Genomic DNA, 19,969 nt, shown 5'->3' on the forward strand with positions numbered 1-19,969 from the left:
GTAAGAAACGACTGCGGATGCTAGGGTGGATCAGTTGTCCATGTCAAAAAATGTCTATATGGTAGCTCAAAATTCAGATCTATATTATCTTTTCCCAGAAATGTTACAGTAAGCTTAAAAAATGATGAGCGGAGATGAGATGTTCAATAACATACATCAAATCATAACCAATGTATCCTTTAACTAAAATAAAGATTTTGTTACTGCAAATCACATTGCAACTATTTGTTAATATGAATTATTTGTTTGATTTCTGCATTGGTGCATAGAGTACCAGAGTTTAGGTCACAAACTAATTTTGTGACCAGCGGTGGGTCAGTTAATATGTAGCATGACAAATGGGAAAACAGCTGTCAGACCTGTTTGGGGGAAGGGTGCCTCACAGGGACTACTGAGGTAGGACTGTGGTGGTTAGTGTCATTTGCCTTTGGTGTAGTTCAGGAGTCTGTCTTATAATGGCTCTTTAAACTAGGCCAAGTATGCCAGTTTCTGCAATTGACTCTTGGCATTGCAAGGGCATGCAGTCAAAGTCTTCTCAGTGAGGTGGTGTGGGTGAACAGAGACTCAGAACTCAAACAGTCAAACAACAGACACCAGAATTCACTGTCCAGCCAGTACTGGTTTTAGTAAAAAGGAAGTACTTTAATGTTACATCCAAACGGAATACAGTATTTCAGCTACAGAGTACTACAACTTCACCTACAGGTAGCCACACCACCTATAGTGACCTATCCCAACTCTTAGTGTGCCTCCCAAGTATCTTTGATGACTTAGCAGCAATAAATTGTCATAAGGCCATGATTATAACCAGATGCAAGTTCACTAACCGATCGTCATCTCGAGTAACCCATATGTTAGTTGATTCACGGCAGGCAGACAATATAGGCACAGTCTATTTGACTTTCTGTATCAGGCACAGTTATCTATTTCAGTGGCAACATCACTTGGTGTAGCGCAGGATGGTGCATTTGCACTGTTGCTGTCTTCGTCTGTGGCGCTGGACCAGTGATGGCAGCCTTGCTCCTCACTTGGATCATTGGAAATGAACACTGCAGCAAGCCTACTGGACGGATGCTCATCTTTGATAGAAGGAGTCCCTCCAGGAGATGGAGCAGGGATGCCAGACAGCCTGGTGACACATCGCAACTTGGGTAAGCGCTGGTTGCAATGCCAATGTCAGTCAGCTTTACTAGGTGCATCGGACGCCAATAAAATGGCTGGGCTTCCCCTCTTGGACTGTCTCTCTTCCTGCAGAGCCAGACACTCACCTTCCCTCTCAGACATGGGCACAATGGGCGAACACTCTCCATCTGTTTGTCAACCTTCCTACAGTAGCAATCAGAGAAAGACCAAAGGGCAGGCCGTGACTCGAAATGCCCTCACACTCAATAACAGAGACTACTCACTGAACCCCTCTATTTCACCATCTACTAAATGGCAGCGTTCAGGTTGGAATAATCACCAACCGCTACTAAAAGGCCCTTATTTCTAACAGAACCCTTGTGTCCATCCTCCCTCAATTCAGTGTCTGAGCCTCCAGTTACTGGAATGGAGGTAATACGACGACACAGGTCCCAGGATGCTTGTTTCTGGTCCAGGGAGGACCTTGCTTGGCAGTTCAGGCTGGACTGTTCCCATGAGTAGCAGAGTCAAGACTAATTTTAATATGGCTGGGTCTAAACTGAGGTGGCATGGTGAACAAAAGAACGATGGATTAAACCCAGATCTCTTGAATGGGGGTGCATTTTTTGAGTTGTTCCACATTCTGGCCATCATTTGTGTGTCTTTTGCTTTCCTAAAAACATATTAGACAGCTAGACAAATAGCATTTTCTGGCTAGAACCTCTTTGTTCTTGGAAAATCTGGGGTTTGGTACCAACTATAACAGTCTGTATCACTGCTCTTTCTTGTAAAGATGCAGCAGAAATACTTAGGCATTCTCAAAAATAGGATCAGGACAGGTCTGTTATTTATAGTTTTCACTTTCTAGTTTTTCATTTTATTAATGTCAGTCTGTTAGAGTGAACTTACAAGTAAACTGCAAAGCAAAGAAGGAGTGTGACAAATGTTGTGCTCTGAAGAAGCATTAATAATGGGGACAAAGATCAAAACCACCCTTCGTGATCAGAGCATTCTTCATCGGTTAGACTTCTAGTCAAAAAGCTATCCTCCCAAACTGTTCTGATTCGTGGAATTACTGTCTACAGCTAAAAAAAAAATCATAAGGTTACCAATCCACATATGCTGACCCAACTGTGTGAGGGCAACATCTCCTCTAGATAACTTGTGCAAAACACTAGAGCGGTGGCTGCCACCTTGTACGTGGCAATGAAGGGGGTACCATAGGTACCCCCCCAAGTGCAGCCATCCATCCCGCACCCCCCCTGGGGGCCCGCAACGGGCCCCCAAAGTGATTTACTGTATGCCTTTCCAAGCAGAGTCTCCGCCATGGAAAGGCATACCCACCGCAAGCATCATAATATGGATGGCGGTGCCTGCAAGGCACTGCCACCATATTGTGGGCCTTTTCCGCCCGGCCGGCAATCGTGCGGATTGTCGAACGGCGGAAAAGCGGCAGACGGACTTTCCATCCACCGTGGTAACCCCGCCATGGTAATATGGCAGGGGGTAAATGTAGTTGTGATTGCGAGCGGATCGGCGGTGGGGTCCGCCCGCCATCATACTAGGCCCCTAGGTCATCAGATACAGTAGTTAATGGTGTGGAACATTTATATTTTCAAGTGCCACATGCCAATAGAAATGAGTAGTCCTCATCAATGTGAGTGGGGCATAGATCATACAAATGGCCTTTAAAAATTCATTAACAACTTTAGCAGGATGCTGCTTAGAGACATAGCATTTAATATACACAAGTCCTGTCCTGAGTAGCTTGTGTTTTGGTTCAGGGAAGACCTGGCCTGGCAGCTTCGGCTGGACTGTTCCCATGAGGAGAAGGGTCAAGACTGATTTGCACATAGCTGGGTCCAAACTGATGTGGCTTGATAAGCAAAAGAATGATAGGTTGGGATGGTACACGAGTGATTGTCAGTGGTTGGACAAATTGTAAGCATTCCTCCCAGCACCTTTTGTGTGTTCTATGAGCACTAACAGACACAAGTCTTTTTTGACCCAGAGGTTGAGAATGTCACCTTTGATGTGGACAGTACCGGATTTTGTGTTGTGTTTTGGTCTGAAGCTCGACTGTACTTTGTTCAAGTGGTAGTTCATAGCTATGATGTGTGTAGTAAGTTCAGTAGTCACCACCTTTTCAATGACTTTGCTTTTGAAAGGTAATTTTTTCACGGTCTTAAATTTTGAGGGTTTTCTGGAAGTTTAATTTCTTAGGTATTGGAGTGACTAGTCCCAAATTTAAAGTGGCTGGTAAGCTGCCTTCAGGCAATGATGTATCTACAAGTTTGAGAAGCAGGGAAAGAAATCAGCCGCTGATAGAGCTTCATCTGAAAGAGTTGATGAATTGATAGTCATAATGATATTGCAAGGTCCTTTGTGTCCAGAATTTGAAAGGATGACCATTTGGTAAATGATCTCCCTTGCTACCTTTTTGACCATGTCTGGAAGAAACTTTTGGTGCTGCTGCCTGTGTCCCCAATCTTAATATTGAACTAGCTGTTTTTCATCATGAGGTCTTTCTATTTGCATTCCCAGAGGACCGGAAGCCATCAGATTCCATAGTTCTCCCATTTTTTATAGTGGTCTCTTTAGAGTTTTGCGTGGGGTTCGACAGAGAGAAAGAAAGATCAAATGGCGTTCAAATGTGGAGAATTGGGATGATGCTGTAGCTACATAGTCCCTTGAACTTTTATGAATGAAAGCTACTCCTTTGTTTTTTATGTAAATCTGTCTTTATGGAAGAAGGCACATCCATCTTGTCTAGGATGTCTGAATACATGATAATGCAGGAGAAAGCAACGTTTCTATTATGAAGAGCATGTCTAGAAGGTGAGAATTTAATCGAGCCAGGGTTCTGCAAGAGTGAGCTATAACTGATCTAGTGCTGATGAGCATCCATCTTAAGGCTAGAGATGAGTTTAAATAATTGAGGATGCAGTTTTGATATTCAGAAGCATGTTGAAATGAGTCTCTTGACATGGGTTGGTGATCGAGCGAATGAATGGAGTGATGTCACAAAGAATGGTAATTTGTGATCTTGTGGCTTTTTGGTAGACACATGATCCAATGGCCTCATTGACTGAAGAGTAAGGAAGGTGAATCTGACGTGGATGTAGTTCAAAGTTACATATGAATCTACAACGGTAGTGAAGCTCTGAAGCTTTAAATTATGGCTTACAGTTGATAAGTCATTGTACCTGAGATCAACAAAAGGCATATGGAAGAAGTGAAGGTCAAAGTAAGTAAGAGATATGCTCACACTGTTGGCAGCTTAGCACTGTGTGGCCAGAATAGGAGACAGGCCTTAAAAATTGGACCACAAAACCTCTAGTCTAGGAGGCAGTCTTCAAGGTTGGACCAAGTTGGCTTACTTTAAGTCTTGCCTGCCATGGTCACACTACAAACCTTACAAGAGAATACAAGGACAAAACATGGACGCAAACACACAACAAAAGACAGGATTAAAACATGGGGACATGGGAAATTGACAACAAGAAAGCAAAGAAACGCAAAGTGATTCCAGAAGTAAATGTTTATGCAGTACCCACTGACACCCATGTAGTACTCACTGACAACCATTTCCTTACATCTTGTTAGTGTGAGACACCCGGCTACCAAACCCCCCGAAAACAGAATGTACTGGCTACCACCTTCACTGGCAACTCTAGTAGCCCAAACAGGCCACAGGAGTCCATTTCACACAATGACAGGGACACGCATGACGCACACGAATAAGAAGAAGCTCCTCTGCTTCAGCTTTTTTTTTTGGAACACTTCACTCGACCTGCAACTGCAACAAACTCCCTTCCAAGAAAGTATTCCCACCTTTGTGCCAGCACGGCTCAGCTTTTGTAAGAGTTCCTGCAGCACTCCGTGTACTCATGAGAGCATGGAGTAGAGGCCATCTCTATGACCATCTTGGATGGGATACTTTCATAAACAGGTGAGACCACCAAATTAACCTGTTTATACACCAAAAGATTTTACAGCAGGTGGCTATTGAAATCAACAATCCATCCGTATCGGAGAAGCCAATCAGCATTGGAAGAGATTTGAAAAGGAAGCTGGTGTGGTAATGATCGACTAGATTTACAGGTATTGTGCTTCAGAATGGCCAGGTTCAGAGTGGTGAAAGGAGCAAGTAAGCCATCCCAGATGACAGATTCTTTATTGTGGTTTTGTAATATAAGTAGAGCTCCTGTTTTTTTTTTTTTTTTTTAACATTTCCCCCTGTATTTATCCATGTTTATTTTTTTGGACATCTTATTGCTATTTAGACATATATGTTTTGTGTTTATTTAATAAACTATGTGCACAATTGTATATTTCCACATGTAGTTAACTGATAAACATGCACTCATCCTTTGATGCCTGTCGAGTTTTAGCACATTAAGGAGCCAAATATAACAAAATAATACATGGACGGGTAAATATTAGTATTAAACTTCACATATATGCTGTTTAACGATATCTCATGCTCTTTTTTATTTAAATTTGTTTATTGCTTTTCACATTTTATATATAGTACACAACCGCTCGGGTATTACAAAACTGTGTAGGGGTTCCTTGCCCCTCCTCCGATTTTACTTATATGTTTTACAGCAATAAACAGACCGAGCGGTCGTACATATCAATATATGTCCGTGATAACAAAAATTAGTTTTCTCGTTTTTTGATAACAGATCTCTCATGCTCTTTTGTAACTCCCTATGCTATCTATCTACTCAGCTGTTGGCCTGGAATTCATCTAAGACAACATGGAGAGTCACTTAAAGGAAGCCTAATTTTCTGAATTTTTATGCTTTTAAAAGAAAACACATATAGGAAACATATTGTTTTAGGTCTGTATTTATCTGTAGACATCAGCAGAACCGGTACACTAGGAGTCTTACATATACGACTAACTGCAGAATTTTACAGCAATCATCGCTTCATATAATAATACTTACCCTATATAGTCAGGCAACACTATGGGCTTAGGGATATGTCCTGCTGGAATATGCCCACTGAGCAGTTCTGGTTTCAGAATCGTCGGTTTCAGTTTTTGGTTACCCACTTGTACTCTGCTCAATGGATCAGTTCCTACTGCCACTTCATGCTAAACAAAGAACACACACATTACATCACATAGTAATACTAGGAATTTTACTATAGAAATATAAAATTACTTACAATAAGACAATGCCACTTTAATAATTGTCTAAAAAAGTAGGAGGTTACAAACTGGCTAAAATTAGTATAATGTCAAATTTATGTTAGACCTGGCAATTCAACCAACTTTAAATACATAAAAAAGGGTATTAACAATCGTTGAAGTTCAAAATCACATTGCCAGTAAAGCACCAGCGCTTCAATACTGATGTAATTTATCACATCAATATGCTTTAGTTGATCTAATAGAATGATGCCTAACACCTGATCAAATATATGTTCCTATTACTTTAAGTTATTCCATTGCCAACAGTCATGGAAATATATAGAGAGACATTAAAAATAATTACCGTCCCAAAATCATACTTAACTATCAGATTTCATTCGTCTACTGAGTTCTGGAATTAATGTTAATGTAAGCCCTCTACTTCTTGTCCTATTTGAGGTCCTAATAAAATAGAACACAACTGCTAATTTAAATGTTCTAAAACCAACTTCATCAAAAAGTGCACCACTGACACATATAAATTCCTAAGAAAAAGACGATGCGGGCAAATACATAAGATGTGTTCAACCGACTCATAATAAAGGTTACAAAGACAACACTTGCAATTCACTCTTCGAACACCGCTCTATGCACCTTAAAACTAGAAGATTAACTAAACTTAATCACAAGAACTTCTTTTAAGCTAGTCTTAATCGAAACAGGATTATCAAATAGAGAGAGTAGCACTAGTATAAAAGGCAGACTTACAGTAAACCATGATGCTTTAATAGTTTCCACTGACAATTTATTGGTTGGCAAGTCACACAATTTTTCCTACTGGATAAGTTGGTATCTGAGCAGCATAGTAGACCATTAAAACTTTACATATTTAAGGTTTACATTTCTTATACAAGTTATCATTTAAAAGCTTTTGGTGGCTTTTAATGAGACAGAGTCTATTTAAGTAAAGGACAATAAACATCATAAAAGATACTGTTAGAACTCAGATCCTTGGTGTGGTATTCTCCCAGACATTTTGACTTCCCACCCCTATTTTCACTGAACTCGTTTTTGTTGGTATTGGGACTCAGTGCACTTTACCCCTGCTAACCAGTGTTGTAGTGCTTTAGTTTTTTCCCTTAAACATGGTAAGATTGGCATACACCCTAATTTTAACATTTAATTTATTTAGCATTCCTTAGAAAATGGTGATTCATATACAGAGTCAATAAATTAAATTATGTAAGTGGGCACCAGCACTCATTGTGACACCAATTAAGGTAGCACTGTAAAACATGTCTCAGGCCTGCCTCTGCAGCCTGAAGTGCAGTTTTAAAGTGCCATTTCGACCTGGCAAAATAAACTTTTGAAACACGAAAGAACCGAACTAGGTTCGAATCAAACTGCACAGCCGAACTCGAATGAATCCAATCAATCAAATCATCAAATTTCATCTTTGTTTTCCTCTGACTTTACTCCATTATTAATGCTTTCTTTTTCCTCATTTTATTCACCCAGGTATGCTTGGCATAAGTAAAAACGCAGGAGACATAGAATCAATCTACATGTCACGATTTATTATAAAATGTCCCAATGCATTTCGGGAAACTTCCCTTCGTCAGGAGACTCTAAAATACAAAAGTAACAAACACCACCATCAACCTCATTGTCACACATTTCACTTGTTTGTTTTAAAAATATATTCATCTCATTAAATATTCCTTATTTTTAACGTGTATCAAATACCCGTAAACCAGCATTTCATGATGGCCAACTATGCATAAATAAATCGTACTGAGAATCGCACTTGTTAATCCTACCCAAACCATTTTCTTCTGTCCCCAGGAGTCTCCCATACCTCCATTGCACACTCCTCCCATGTGCTCAAAGCGCTACTACATCTAACAGATCGTTTATCAGCTATGGGCTTACCGTGACATCTCTCGGGTTACTACCGTGGTTGAAAGTCCGTTTTCTCAGGTTGTGCTTTTCTACTGGGGGTCATCATACGTTCGAATTGCATGAAGTGCCACTGCACATCCTTTCTAACTATTCCAGTCGTGCTTAATTTATAGTCCCTGTTCCTCCTTCCCCACAGGTGTTCCATACCCACGTGACTCCTTAGGTAACAGCGTGACTCCCTAGGTAACAACGTTTTAATCCTTATCACTTACCTCTATGTTAGGCCCCAACGACTCATAGGGCAAGGTGCATGGTATTTAAAAAGTAGGACATGTGTGCTAACCTACTACGTGCTATGGTGCTTAATATGACATCCTGCCATCTACAACAACAACTACTACATCTCAAAGGGACTGAAACAGATGAGGGTGTTTTTGAATGTATCCCTAAGTGAGGACATAGTTCTAAGACAATGAACGGAAACTTCAGTTACGCTTTCACTGAAAAAAGCTGGCTTGCCCAACTGACTTCCCGAAGGTTCACCCAGTCTTCAAATCTACCATGCTTAGCAAAAGCAAAAGATTTCCCCGAACCACAATATAGTAGCATATTTAGGTCCTAGAGGAAAGTGAATGCAAACCACCTCTCTAGTTGGATGGGAAGCGACAGTCAGTCAGACACTGATCGCTAAACTAGAAAACGAGGCCATATTTAGCTACACAAGAATGTAGGGAGGCTTGCTAACAAGTGTTACAAGTCCACACAAGTGAATAAAGGTTGCCATCCAATCCTGAGAGGCAGCCAAAGAAATCCTCCATACATAGAAATAGTAACTATAGCATACAAAATACAAAGACAAGAAGTAGAAGAAGGAGTACCAACCCTGAAAAGGAGGATGGTGTCTGCAAGGGAAAAGCCGAAATTCAACTTTATTGGCAGTAGCTGTATTGAGGTCCCAGGTAGGTCGTTCATATGTGAACAGAGAAATTCACTTTTAGAAGTCCAAAAGGATATTGGGTCCCTTGGAGCCCTATATTTATTGTTTATATAGACTCAAGTTCATCCTTGTTGCAGAAATTGAGACAAACCCTTCTTCCATCCCCTCCTCAGTCTGACCTATGACCAACACTTTTAAGCGAATAAAAGACACTGACATCTCCATAGACCAAATGTGTTTCGGAGTGAAGGGCCAAGGAACCAAAAGATTAAAATCAGGGTTAAGAAGGGATAATATATTTCCCCACCCGTATTATTTAAATCCTGAACATAACATGGCTGGAAGCGATGAACAGAAGTACCCCTTTCCCTGGATGCTAACAATGGTCATGCTGGCAAGATCAGGAACAGCTGCAGGTTAGAGAGAATCCCAAAAAAACAAGACGTTCCTCCAGGAACGAGCAGCAGGTAACAGGAACGCGAGCCACATACCTATAGCTGAAAGGGGAAACCACATACGGAAAGAATAAGACAATCAGCTGGAGGGGTAGTGGCTAGAGGGGAGAAGGTGCGCCACAAGGTAGATTATGTCATGCCTGGAATAGATTTGTCAGATCAAAGTAGGTAGGTTCTGACTCCTGCAGCCATTTTGAGGCGGTCAGACACCGCAGACGATCTAAATATCTCCCATGCACTTCTGGAAAAAAGTTATCTACTTGGCAACAGCCACCCAATCGCCCTAATAGATCGAGGAGGATGAACTGCACCTTAAGACAAACCTCAAAGAACAACAAATATTGCAAATCCATCGCCCTTTCCACATTTTACGCGTCATGTATTTCCTACCTGCGCGTGCGAAGCTCTGGCAGCCAGAATGCTTACAGTACACTGTTCAGGAGATTATTCTGCCCAGAGTCACAGATTGGAACGTCCTGTGGTTCCTTCATCGTGGTTAAAAAAAGATTCTTGTCTATTCACTCACAGGCTGCAAACATTTAAGCCGCACGGGCACGACACAAATCGTCATGGTGAGGCAACAGGCAGAGAGAACAGGAAACAAACAGGTATTGAAATACCCGCGGCTCAATCAAACCTATCTGTCCCAGATGCAAAAGCAAATATCCTGCTCTGTTCTAAACTCATGAGAACACATATGAGATGGCGAGGACTAGGCAGGGCATGGGTTAAAAAACTGCACACATACTGCATCACTAGACTTACCCTCGAATCACGCTCTTCAAGCAGGACCGAAACTGCTGCAAACAAGCAGTCATTTTACACGGCCAATCTTTTTCAAAGGTTAAATGCATTCTTAATATAGTGGGTATTGGTAGAACTGTGGTTGAAAACAAAGTATTTAAAAAAAACTAATTGTAAAACTTTTAAAAGGCAACTTACGAGGTTCTTGGCTACTGGAATCGGATGTTCGTTCATCTATAAAAAACAAGAGTTAACAAGTCAGGGTTGGTTCTGAAACTGAAAATGTTATTTATTTATTTCCTGCTCAGGCTCATCCCAATCTCTCTACATGCACCACTCTTTCAAACATCAGTGCTGCAACTGAGTCACAGAAAGGGAGAATTGTTATGCAATTGATTCCTACAAAAAAAGTTGGAATGTACTTTAGTAGGAATATGCCTACGGTTGCAGTAAATGTCTGACTTTTGGAATTGAGAAAGAATTTCAGGAACAGATGATGCGGTTTTAAGGTACTCACACACATAGACAGTTACACATGTCTAAATGCAACAAGTGTACGTTTATGTATGGGTAAATGTTATTTAAACTTGAATTTTCACTTTACAACTTTCTTTCTCTAGGGGAACGCTAATGTTCCCCGCAAAGAAACCCCTCTCCATACACACCCACGGACTTTGGGAGTGTAACCTCTCCATCCCTACCCTGGATATGCACCATTCTTCTGCCTTGAATGGCTAAATCTCCAATCAGAGCCAACGGTGGAATAAGCCTATAACAGGTTTTGAACACACACAAACTTGCAAGTCGGCAGGTGTTCATCTACCTGGGCAGATACCCATCACCCCATTCACTGTCCTACACTGGCATACCCATCACTACTATCTGAGGGAAAGCTGATCTGCTCACAGGTGACACTACATCACCCTGGGGAACATTATCTGTGCAAAAATTCATTTATACACGTAAATCCAAGTTTTGAGAATACCAAATGCAAATTAACATGGAGGCACATGAGTGGAAAACAGTACAACTCCAACCATTGCAGAGGAACAGTACAAATGCAATTCATGGGGTGAGCACCCATGGAGGAACCCACTGACTGTAGGGGGTGTAGTTTCAACAGACCCTTGTGGTTGGACTCCTTCCTCAATAGCCTTATCTAAGCAGATGCTGGATGGAGTTGTGTGGTACAGGGCCTTGCGTTGCTAGCAGTGGCTGATGCTGGGTACACCAAACAGTCAAAACACATACAGATTAGCCTCCTTGGAGTAGTTGCCTTCTCCGTTATAGAGCTGCTCTCCACTGGGTGGCACCAAGAGGGGCACAAGACTAACATCCGATATCACCTCAACATGCACGGTGCCAGCATAAGCAGGTGTGCAGCTCTAAGCTGTGGAGCAGGTACATCTTTGGAGGCACACCTTTGGAAACACTGTTTTTTTAAATTTAAACACATTATATTCAGTTTTTCCGATTACAGTACAAGCAAGTAGAACATTCGAGTAATTACTATTTTTGCAGCAGGATATCACTTATATACAAGGTGGTAACAATAAATCGCCTGAGGTTTGTTCACAACTTAAACATTGGCCACCTCGATATGCTCGTCATATTTGGGACCCGGCTAGTCAACCTACGTCACAACACAATAACTCTTCACATCTTGCCACCGTATCAAATTCACTTGTTTCTGAAGTCAAGAATTGTTAAGTAATACGCATTTTACAAAACTCCCCTCCCCTGCTGACGGGCCGCTCCTGTGCTTTAAAACTGGAATCAGTTAGGGTGTAGCTCTAGCCTAGCTTCTAAGAGCCGCAAGTGGGGTGTCCATCCCGATAAATGGATGAATCCGTCTTAAATTGGGGGAGGACAAGGGGGGTATCAGACTAGATCCCAAGCTTGAGAATTCGTGTAACTACCTTAGTAGATGCTCCCATCTATGTAGGAGCGCAGTGACAGTGCGCAGAACCTCCTGCATAGTTTCATGGTACAGGGGTGCTGGCCGCCCTAAAAGTCTCCAGCAGGAGGTCCCAATTCATAGCAATAGGTTCTATTCTTAGGCCTCTCTTCTCCTCACGCCGGATAGCTATACTCTCAGCCAGTCCCCATTTTTCTACTTCCTCCGCCCAGCTAAGTAGTGTTGGGGCTACAGGGGATTTCCACCTCCTACTGATGCCTCGCTTGGCAAGTAGCAAAGCCAGATGTGCAAATTTAGCCTGTACTTTGCGCTCTTTATGCCTTCTATATAGCCCCAGTAGACCTGTATCTGCTGTATGCCTCCCTATGTCACCCTCCAATGTATCCTTTAAGATAGTAGTTTAAGATAGTAGTTACGCCACTCCAACATCTCCCCAAGCTGGGGCAGGTCCATAGTATATGTACCAGATCTGCATCCTGTTCCCGACATCTAGGACAGAACGGCAGGATGGTAGGAAAAATGATATGTAACCTATGTGGAGTCAGGTATGCCCTCTGCGTCACCATATATTGGATACATTTAAAACGAGTATTGCGGGATACTTGTTTTGGGCATTCTAAAATCAATGCCTGTTCTTTGTCTGTAAATGGCCTACCTATATCCCGTTCCCATTTCACACATGTTGCATTTAGTGGAGATGGGCGGTGTGCGCGAATGCCTCTATATAGCCAGCAAGTTAGATGGCCACCCGTCCCCATGAGATGTATCAAATGGACCAACTCATGTGTATTCGGTTCTGCCCCATCTGGTGCCCAGTGTCTGTTAACATAACGCGTCAGACTGGCATGAGTTAAGAACAGTGTCTCAGGGACCCCCCGTTCGTTCGTGAAATCCGTGTGTGTGAGTAATAACTTATCCACAAATAAGTCCCCAACTGTTGGCATTCCAGCTTGTAGCCAGGGTTTTAATTTGAAAGTGGTTAGTGTGCCCAGACTGGTAGGAATACGCAGAGGGACTATTTGTGTAGGTTAACGCCCGTTTCTAGTAGGTGAGCCAGGTGTTAAGGAGTGTTCCTGCCAAGTGTGGAATGGGACAACCCAGAGAGAGCAGTTTGTGTAGTGTACCCTGAGCCAGTTTGTGTTCCGAGTAGGCTATTTCCTGCTAATTTCGACCTGCTAGCCAATAAGAAATTGTGTCAATAGACAGTACGCATAAAAATCCGGAGCCCCTATCCCACCAGCTTTAGCTGGTGGTAGTAACTTCGCTAAGCTCAATCTTCTACGACCTGTGCCCGATATTAAACTAATCAGGAGTGTATTCAACCTTGTAAAGACTGCTCTATGGACTATCTCAGGTGGATTAGTAAAGAAGTACAGTAAACGCGGGAGCATAACCATTTTAAAGCTTGCCAGTCTCCCTGCTACTGAAAGGGGCAGCTGCGCCAAAAATGCAACTTGAGCCTTCAATGATCTGATCGTCCTATATAGATTCCCTTCTATGAGATCTATTTTCCTTCTATAAATTTGTATTCCTAGATATTTGAAGGTGTTATGTGCTAGTGTTACGTGACGGTTTCCAAAAGGAATAGTCAGCTCTTCTGCAGCACTAAAGGGAGAAGCATAGGATTTTCCATAATTTATTGCCAGACCTGTTATGTATTCAAATTGTGTGAAAAGCTGTGCAGCGGGTTCCAAGTTATTACACAGCTTCCTAGTATGCAGGATGATAATATCCGCATATAGTGATATCGCATGATAGGCTCCACTAAGGTTTATACCCCAATCTGCTGAAGATGTTCAAATTTTATAGGCCAATGGTTCAAGGGCAAGAGCAAACAATATCATACGCAGCTGTTCCAGTAATTCTGCATATTTAATGCAAGCTTCCTGGAGTTCTGGCTTTGCAGTGGGGTCTCGGGCCACCCTAGTCTCGAGCACAGCCTTCGGTGTCCTGCAGATGTTATGTTATGTTAATTGTACTTACCCGTAGGTGTCCTGGCGCTGAATGCTGCCTTCTGGTTGTCAGAGTATGAGTTAGCCCAGGAGGTAAAAAGCCAGGTTTTAAGTCCCATCCTGAATGTCATCAACTCTGTGGTGTTCCTGAGGTGGAATGGTAGCTCATTCCAGGACCTAGTGGCGCAAGTAGAGAAACTTCTTCCCCCCAATTTGCTTTTTTAAATGTAGGTACTACCACTAATCTTGCTCCTGTTGATCGGAGTGCTCTCTTTGGAGCATACCATTTAAAGCACTGTTTTAGATGTTCCGGACCTCTACCATGGAGGGCCTTGAAAACTGTGCGCAAGGATTTAAATTGAATCCGCTGTTTGACCGGGAGCCAATGCAACAGTTTTACTCCTTTTTTTATTGATACAAATTTTGGTGTTCCAGTCAGAAGTGTTGCTGCCGCGTTCTGCACAAGTTGAAGCCTACACAGATCTCTGTGTATCTGTTGTCGCATACCCGCGGAGGTGCTAATAGAGGTACCTCCAAGTACCACTTTAAATGTCTCCCATTCCAGACCCACTGAAGTCGCCGTACCAGCATTCTCTGCAAAATAGTGCGTAATAGTGGACGCAAGTGTTTCCTGAAACACCACATCCTCCAAGTATCGGGGTCGAGACGCCATGTTGGTACTGGTGCTGGGATGCGCTCCCATGTGAATGTGACCTCCAGCACACTGTGATCTGAGACTGTTTTGCCCACATAGGCCGCTCGGGTGGTTTGTGTAAGGAGTGACTGGCTGCATAGTATATGTTCGTTGCGTGTATGGAGATCGTGTGTGGCAGAATAAAATTAATATTCTTTCATTCCCTTGTTATGGTTCTGCCATTCGTCCGCTAGGACCCATCCCCGTGTCCAGTTCTGCAGCACTTTAGAGTGGCGTATTGTTTTGGCCCACTTAAGGGTGGGTGGGATCTGTCCAATACAGTGTCAATAATCAAGTTAAGGTCGCCCCCTAGTATTCAACATATATTTGTCCAGTCCGCAAGTGCTGCACTAAACTCGGGCATAGAAAAGGTCTTGTTCCGAGTTGGGAGCATACAATCGACCTAGCCCTATTGGGGCACTGTCAAGAGTGCCCTGGAGAAGGATATATCGGCTTTCCTTATCTACCCATTTCTCTTGCAGTGCGAATGGAACCCCAGACCACAGCCAAATAGTAGCTCCTTGCGCATAAGCAGAGAAGGCTGTACTATATACATGTCCTCACCATTTGTTCTGTAGCTTAGCGCTTTCGGGTTCCGTTAAGTGTGTTTCTTGCAAAAACACTATTTGTGCCCGACGCCGGATTAATTGAGGATGCACTCTTTGGCTTTTGTGGGGTGATCCCATACCCCTAATGTTCCATTTAATACAGTTGTACTGTTGTAATGTACTTGCCTTAGCCATTAAAGTGTATGTACTCATACCACTGAACCCAAAGTGTCTGTCGGGCACGGCCCGTCAGCATTCCTAATAAAAACCCCAATACGCGGTTCAACCAAAGAACTTGGTTCGACTAAACAAAAAAAAAAAATGCTAACTAAAACTGCAATTATAACATTTGCTATTGCATTGGGGGCAATGGCTAAACATGACCAAAGGGAGCCTCCCATGCTCCTAAAGTTAGTCAAAAAGAGAGGGGTGCCAGCCCCCGCCCGCGGGATCCCCCAGGCCGCAACCTGAGACAGAGTTCAAGTCGTTTAAAACAGCAAAACAGTAAAGAGAGCGGGCATCAATCCCCAGAAGTAGGAGTCACAGGGAGCATATGTTTTAGTCTGTGATCATCGAGTGTTCACAAATTAGCTTAACCCCCTGTAGTGCAGGAACCAGATGATGTCTCCCCCATTAATAGTAGTGTTACTTACAATTTGTGGCTCAGGAAGTCCGCTACATCCATAATGGGTTAACTATTCAGCTGAGCTCTGCAACGTTTGATTTAGTTGAGGAGGTCATTCACGGCCTGTGATGACAGTGAGGAAAACAACTGTGGACTTTGGTCTGACTCAGATTGTGCCGCGTCTACGTAGAAGACTCATCATCTGTGACTATTCTTGCATCTCTAAAGGTAGCAGCAGATATGATGGCCTTTCTCTGTTCCTCCAGTAGATGTTCAGGTGTTGAGGTTGCAGCTTCCTCGTGTTGCTTGGATTTAGTTCGGTGGTGTTGCGTCTGTCGCCTCCTAGGTAGGGACTCCTCTGTTTGTAGATGTGCGGAGTTGACAGGTAGATCCGGGAAAGTATGTTCAATCAATTCCCATGCTTCCGTCGGGGTATCAAAAAAGTTGATCTTTTGTTCAGGCATAATTTTTAGTTTTGTTGGAGAGCGCATATTTTAAAATGTATTACTTGCAGATGTTGCTTGACTCCATAATATTGCGCCCTTTGCTTCTGCACTTGTAGTGTATGATCCGGAAAAAAGGAAATGCATGCATTATCCTTTGTGACTGGAGCTTTTTCCCTTGTAACATCTGGTCGCGGTCTCTGTAACTGAGCACTCAGGCCACAATAGGGCAAGGTGGCATGCCCGGTACCCTACGTCATGTGGGTACTCTATGTGCTCTCTCTATGCAGAAGGCGTCAGATAATCGCCCCAGTGGAATGAACGACTTGAACCAAGTTTCCGCATATAGCGTTGCATTTTGTCCTTCCGAGTTCTCGGGCAGCACATTATTCCGACGAGACCGCCCTTCTGCATCTTCCACCTGTTCTTGTAGAGCTTTGAGCTGATATTGCATCCTTTCCAAATCGTTAGAGTGCTCCTTCTGCTTTGGATGCAATTCCTGTACTGACACCTTGTTGGCAATCACTTTCTCAGCGAGTTTTTTGTGGTCATCGCGTATGATAGCGATGTCTGCAGTGAAAGAGCCCAGCTGCTGCTCCATCGGTGCTCATGATTGCTGTATTTCTTGTAAAATGAGGTACAATTTGTCCGGTTGTGCGCTCTCCGCAGTAGGAGGTATCATATTAGTGGATGTAGGAGTCGAGGTTGCACTGGATTCTTCCATGTTCAAATTCCTGCCCTTCGTGCGGCCCATGGCGCTGTTAAGCCAGTATACGTGTCCGACGTGAATATATGATGCCGGTGTGTTCCTGTAAGGAGAAATCGTGGTCGTCGTCTTCCTAGAAAGGTTGTTCACCAATGGTATCTCGGCAATGGGTTCTATCTTCGTCATACCTATGGCTGACGCGCCTTGACTGGGATCCTCTCTGATCCGTCCAAAATGACCCTGTCAGTTCATGAGAGGAGCGTGCCATTGCGCCACGAAATTAGTTACCTCACTGCAGTGTTTAGCTACCTTTAAGCAGTACACCGCTCTCGCTGCTAGATTCAGGATTCTCCTTGCAGCAAAGTGCCGCATTTCTCGTCGGCCGTCTTCAGGGAGCGCCATGTAATTCGGTCCAGGCCGCTGATGTAGTATCACTGCTCACAGATGGAGGATGCAGGTAGTGTTGATTCCTATTCCCGCAACGCTATTCTGGGCGTTACCATGTAATTACCCGGCAGTGCTCTGCACCTCAGGTCACCGCATACTGCTAAAAATGTCACAGCATACACTTCCAAGTCATCTCAGCAGGGGTCCCGCCACCTCTCTACAGGGGGGCTTCCTGCGCCAATCGGGGCCAGTTCCAAACCTTGTGCATTGGCCAGGTCCAGCTGCAATCACACAGCCAGAACTCTGCACCAGTCTGCTCTGCATGCCTCAGGCAGCCCAGGGTAGGTAGTCATTCAAAGTAAACCTCACTAGTGGCAGTAGTGGTTAATAGTACAGCCAGGCAGAAACTCCTGCATATTGTTGCCAGGCTAGGAGTGTAAGCATCTCTGGTACTCAGTCTCCAGGGGCAGCAGGCTTTAATGAAGTACTGCAGCACCATACGCTGCCAGCACACAATGGGGACAACAAGTCCTCTTCCACAGCTTTGCCCCTCTGGGGCCGGGTCAAGCGCGACCTCAGAGAGTGCTGTATCTCGGGGGGAAACAATTAATTCACCACACAGTGGAGCCACACACAGTGAGCCGAAGGTGAGACAGTTGCAAGCCCCTCGTCAATCCGATCCTTCCCGGCTTCACATATCTAGGCGCCGCAGTGTACAGTAGGGGTTCGGGCGCTTCTCACCTCGCAGATCATGCAGCGGGCCATGATATGCCTGGAAACCCCAGCTCTGTCACAGTCTCACCGACTTTTACATGTAAATACGTAGGATTACTTATAGGGTAATATATAAATCTATTTCCCCTAAATCAGTCGTTCTTTTCATGAACTCTGAATAAATCCCCTGTGCCATGCAACTTAGTATTTAATAATTCCCAAAATGTGAAAAGACTAGCCACAAATAAAGTCACTCAACCAACACCCATCAAAAGAAAATAAAACTCATAAAAATGATGAGGTGCAGAGAAAAAATGTGGAGACATGAGAAAGTATGTCACGTGCGCACCACCAGAGGAGCTGCTGGCAGGTACTCACTAGCTTGCCCACGTTTTTATCATCACTGATAACTTTCTCATAAAGGAAAAAAATGGTGTCCAGAACAAAGAAGTGTGAGAAAAAATGTTTTTGAAAGAATATATGCAAAACCCCAAAGAAAAAGAGACCTGTGAAGTCTCAAGTAAAATTAGGTCTAACTCATGTATTCATACACTACGGTGGATTTGCTATATGTGATCTGCACATCAAAAATGTCTCCAAATAGTACTAAATCAACAATACACTTTCTTTTGATCTTTAATATTGGGTTCAATCTACAATGTATGTTTTTCTATATGATTTGCAGCCTTGGGGAAGCACTAGGTGGGGCGAAACGTGCGTCAGCTGCTGCAGTCCAAAAAAAGAAATAAAATGATTTCTGAATGATCTACAGCTACGTGGATACTGATTTGGAAACTCTCCTATAATATGATGACATGGTTGTTGAAAGTGTATATAACATATGGGATTAGAGTTACTGGTGTATTTTGTGCTCTTGTGTTTTTTTGTTAGGACTTCCAATTTCTTTATTTCATTGCATGAATTATCCGAAGGTTAAAAACACAGTCATGTCGTATAACCACATCAAGGATGGCCAACATGTTTCATTGCCTTTTTCAAAGATAGCGGCAAATTCATCAGGGCATCATTCACTTCCCTGGACCTTTCTACTTAAGAAAGAGTGACTGCGAATATGCAAAAAAGGAAGAAAGAAAGACAAGGCTGGTAATTCATGAGAGACATCACCCATTCCCATCCTCAAATTCAAGACAGGTAGTCTAAGTTAAAATCAACTAAGTTGAAATAACAACCACATAACATGAGGTTATCAGGGTTATTTACCTAGTGAGAGCCACGGGCCCGCATACCAGCTCTCACCTAATTGCGGGGGTATGTGCTATGTACACTATTCTCCCCATCTGTAAGCACCTCTGTTGCTCACACCTTCATCTGCGGAGACAGACATATACAATGAAAACACAAATGTGTCACACCAAAATCCTCTACCAACACCACCAATTCAACCTGTATATCCTCCGTTATACTAAAACTCAGGATTGAAATTGAAACGAATTTAGACATCAAGAAGTTTGTATCCTCCCATGACGTATTGAAGATCTTAAGCGAGTCATGCCTTCTCGAGCCAAGAGCGCATTCACACCCCTTCTCTTTACATTTCGTTTTGTTGGAAAAAAGTTTGCCATAAGCCTTTTCCCACCAATTCAATGCACACACAACCCTTTGACAATCGTCTCCCCAACCATACTCTCAACGTTAGGGCTACAAATGCGCGTAGT

The 19,969-nt window shown here is 43.1% G+C and overlaps 1 protein-coding gene across 2 annotated transcripts in view; it reads right to left on the minus strand.

Moving 5' to 3' along the window:
- MARVELD2 (MARVEL domain containing 2) overlaps positions 1-19,969 on the minus strand; it is a 128,294-nt gene that overhangs the window by 42,552 nt on the left and 65,773 nt on the right. For both annotated transcript variants that reach the window (XM_085632382.1, XM_085632383.1), the window contains exons 3-4: positions 10,505-10,540; positions 6,081-6,229 (exon numbers count right to left, since the gene is read on the minus strand). In XM_085632382.1, coding sequence (XP_085488508.1) covers positions 6,081-6,229; positions 10,505-10,540 — 185 coding nt within the window. The remainder of the gene's footprint in view (positions 1-6,080; positions 6,230-10,504; positions 10,541-19,969) is intronic.

This window comes from Triturus cristatus, chromosome 2_1 (assembly GCF_964204655.1).
Source record: "Triturus cristatus chromosome 2_1, aTriCri1.1, whole genome shotgun sequence".
Taxonomy (NCBI): Eukaryota; Metazoa; Chordata; class Amphibia; order Caudata; family Salamandridae; genus Triturus; species Triturus cristatus.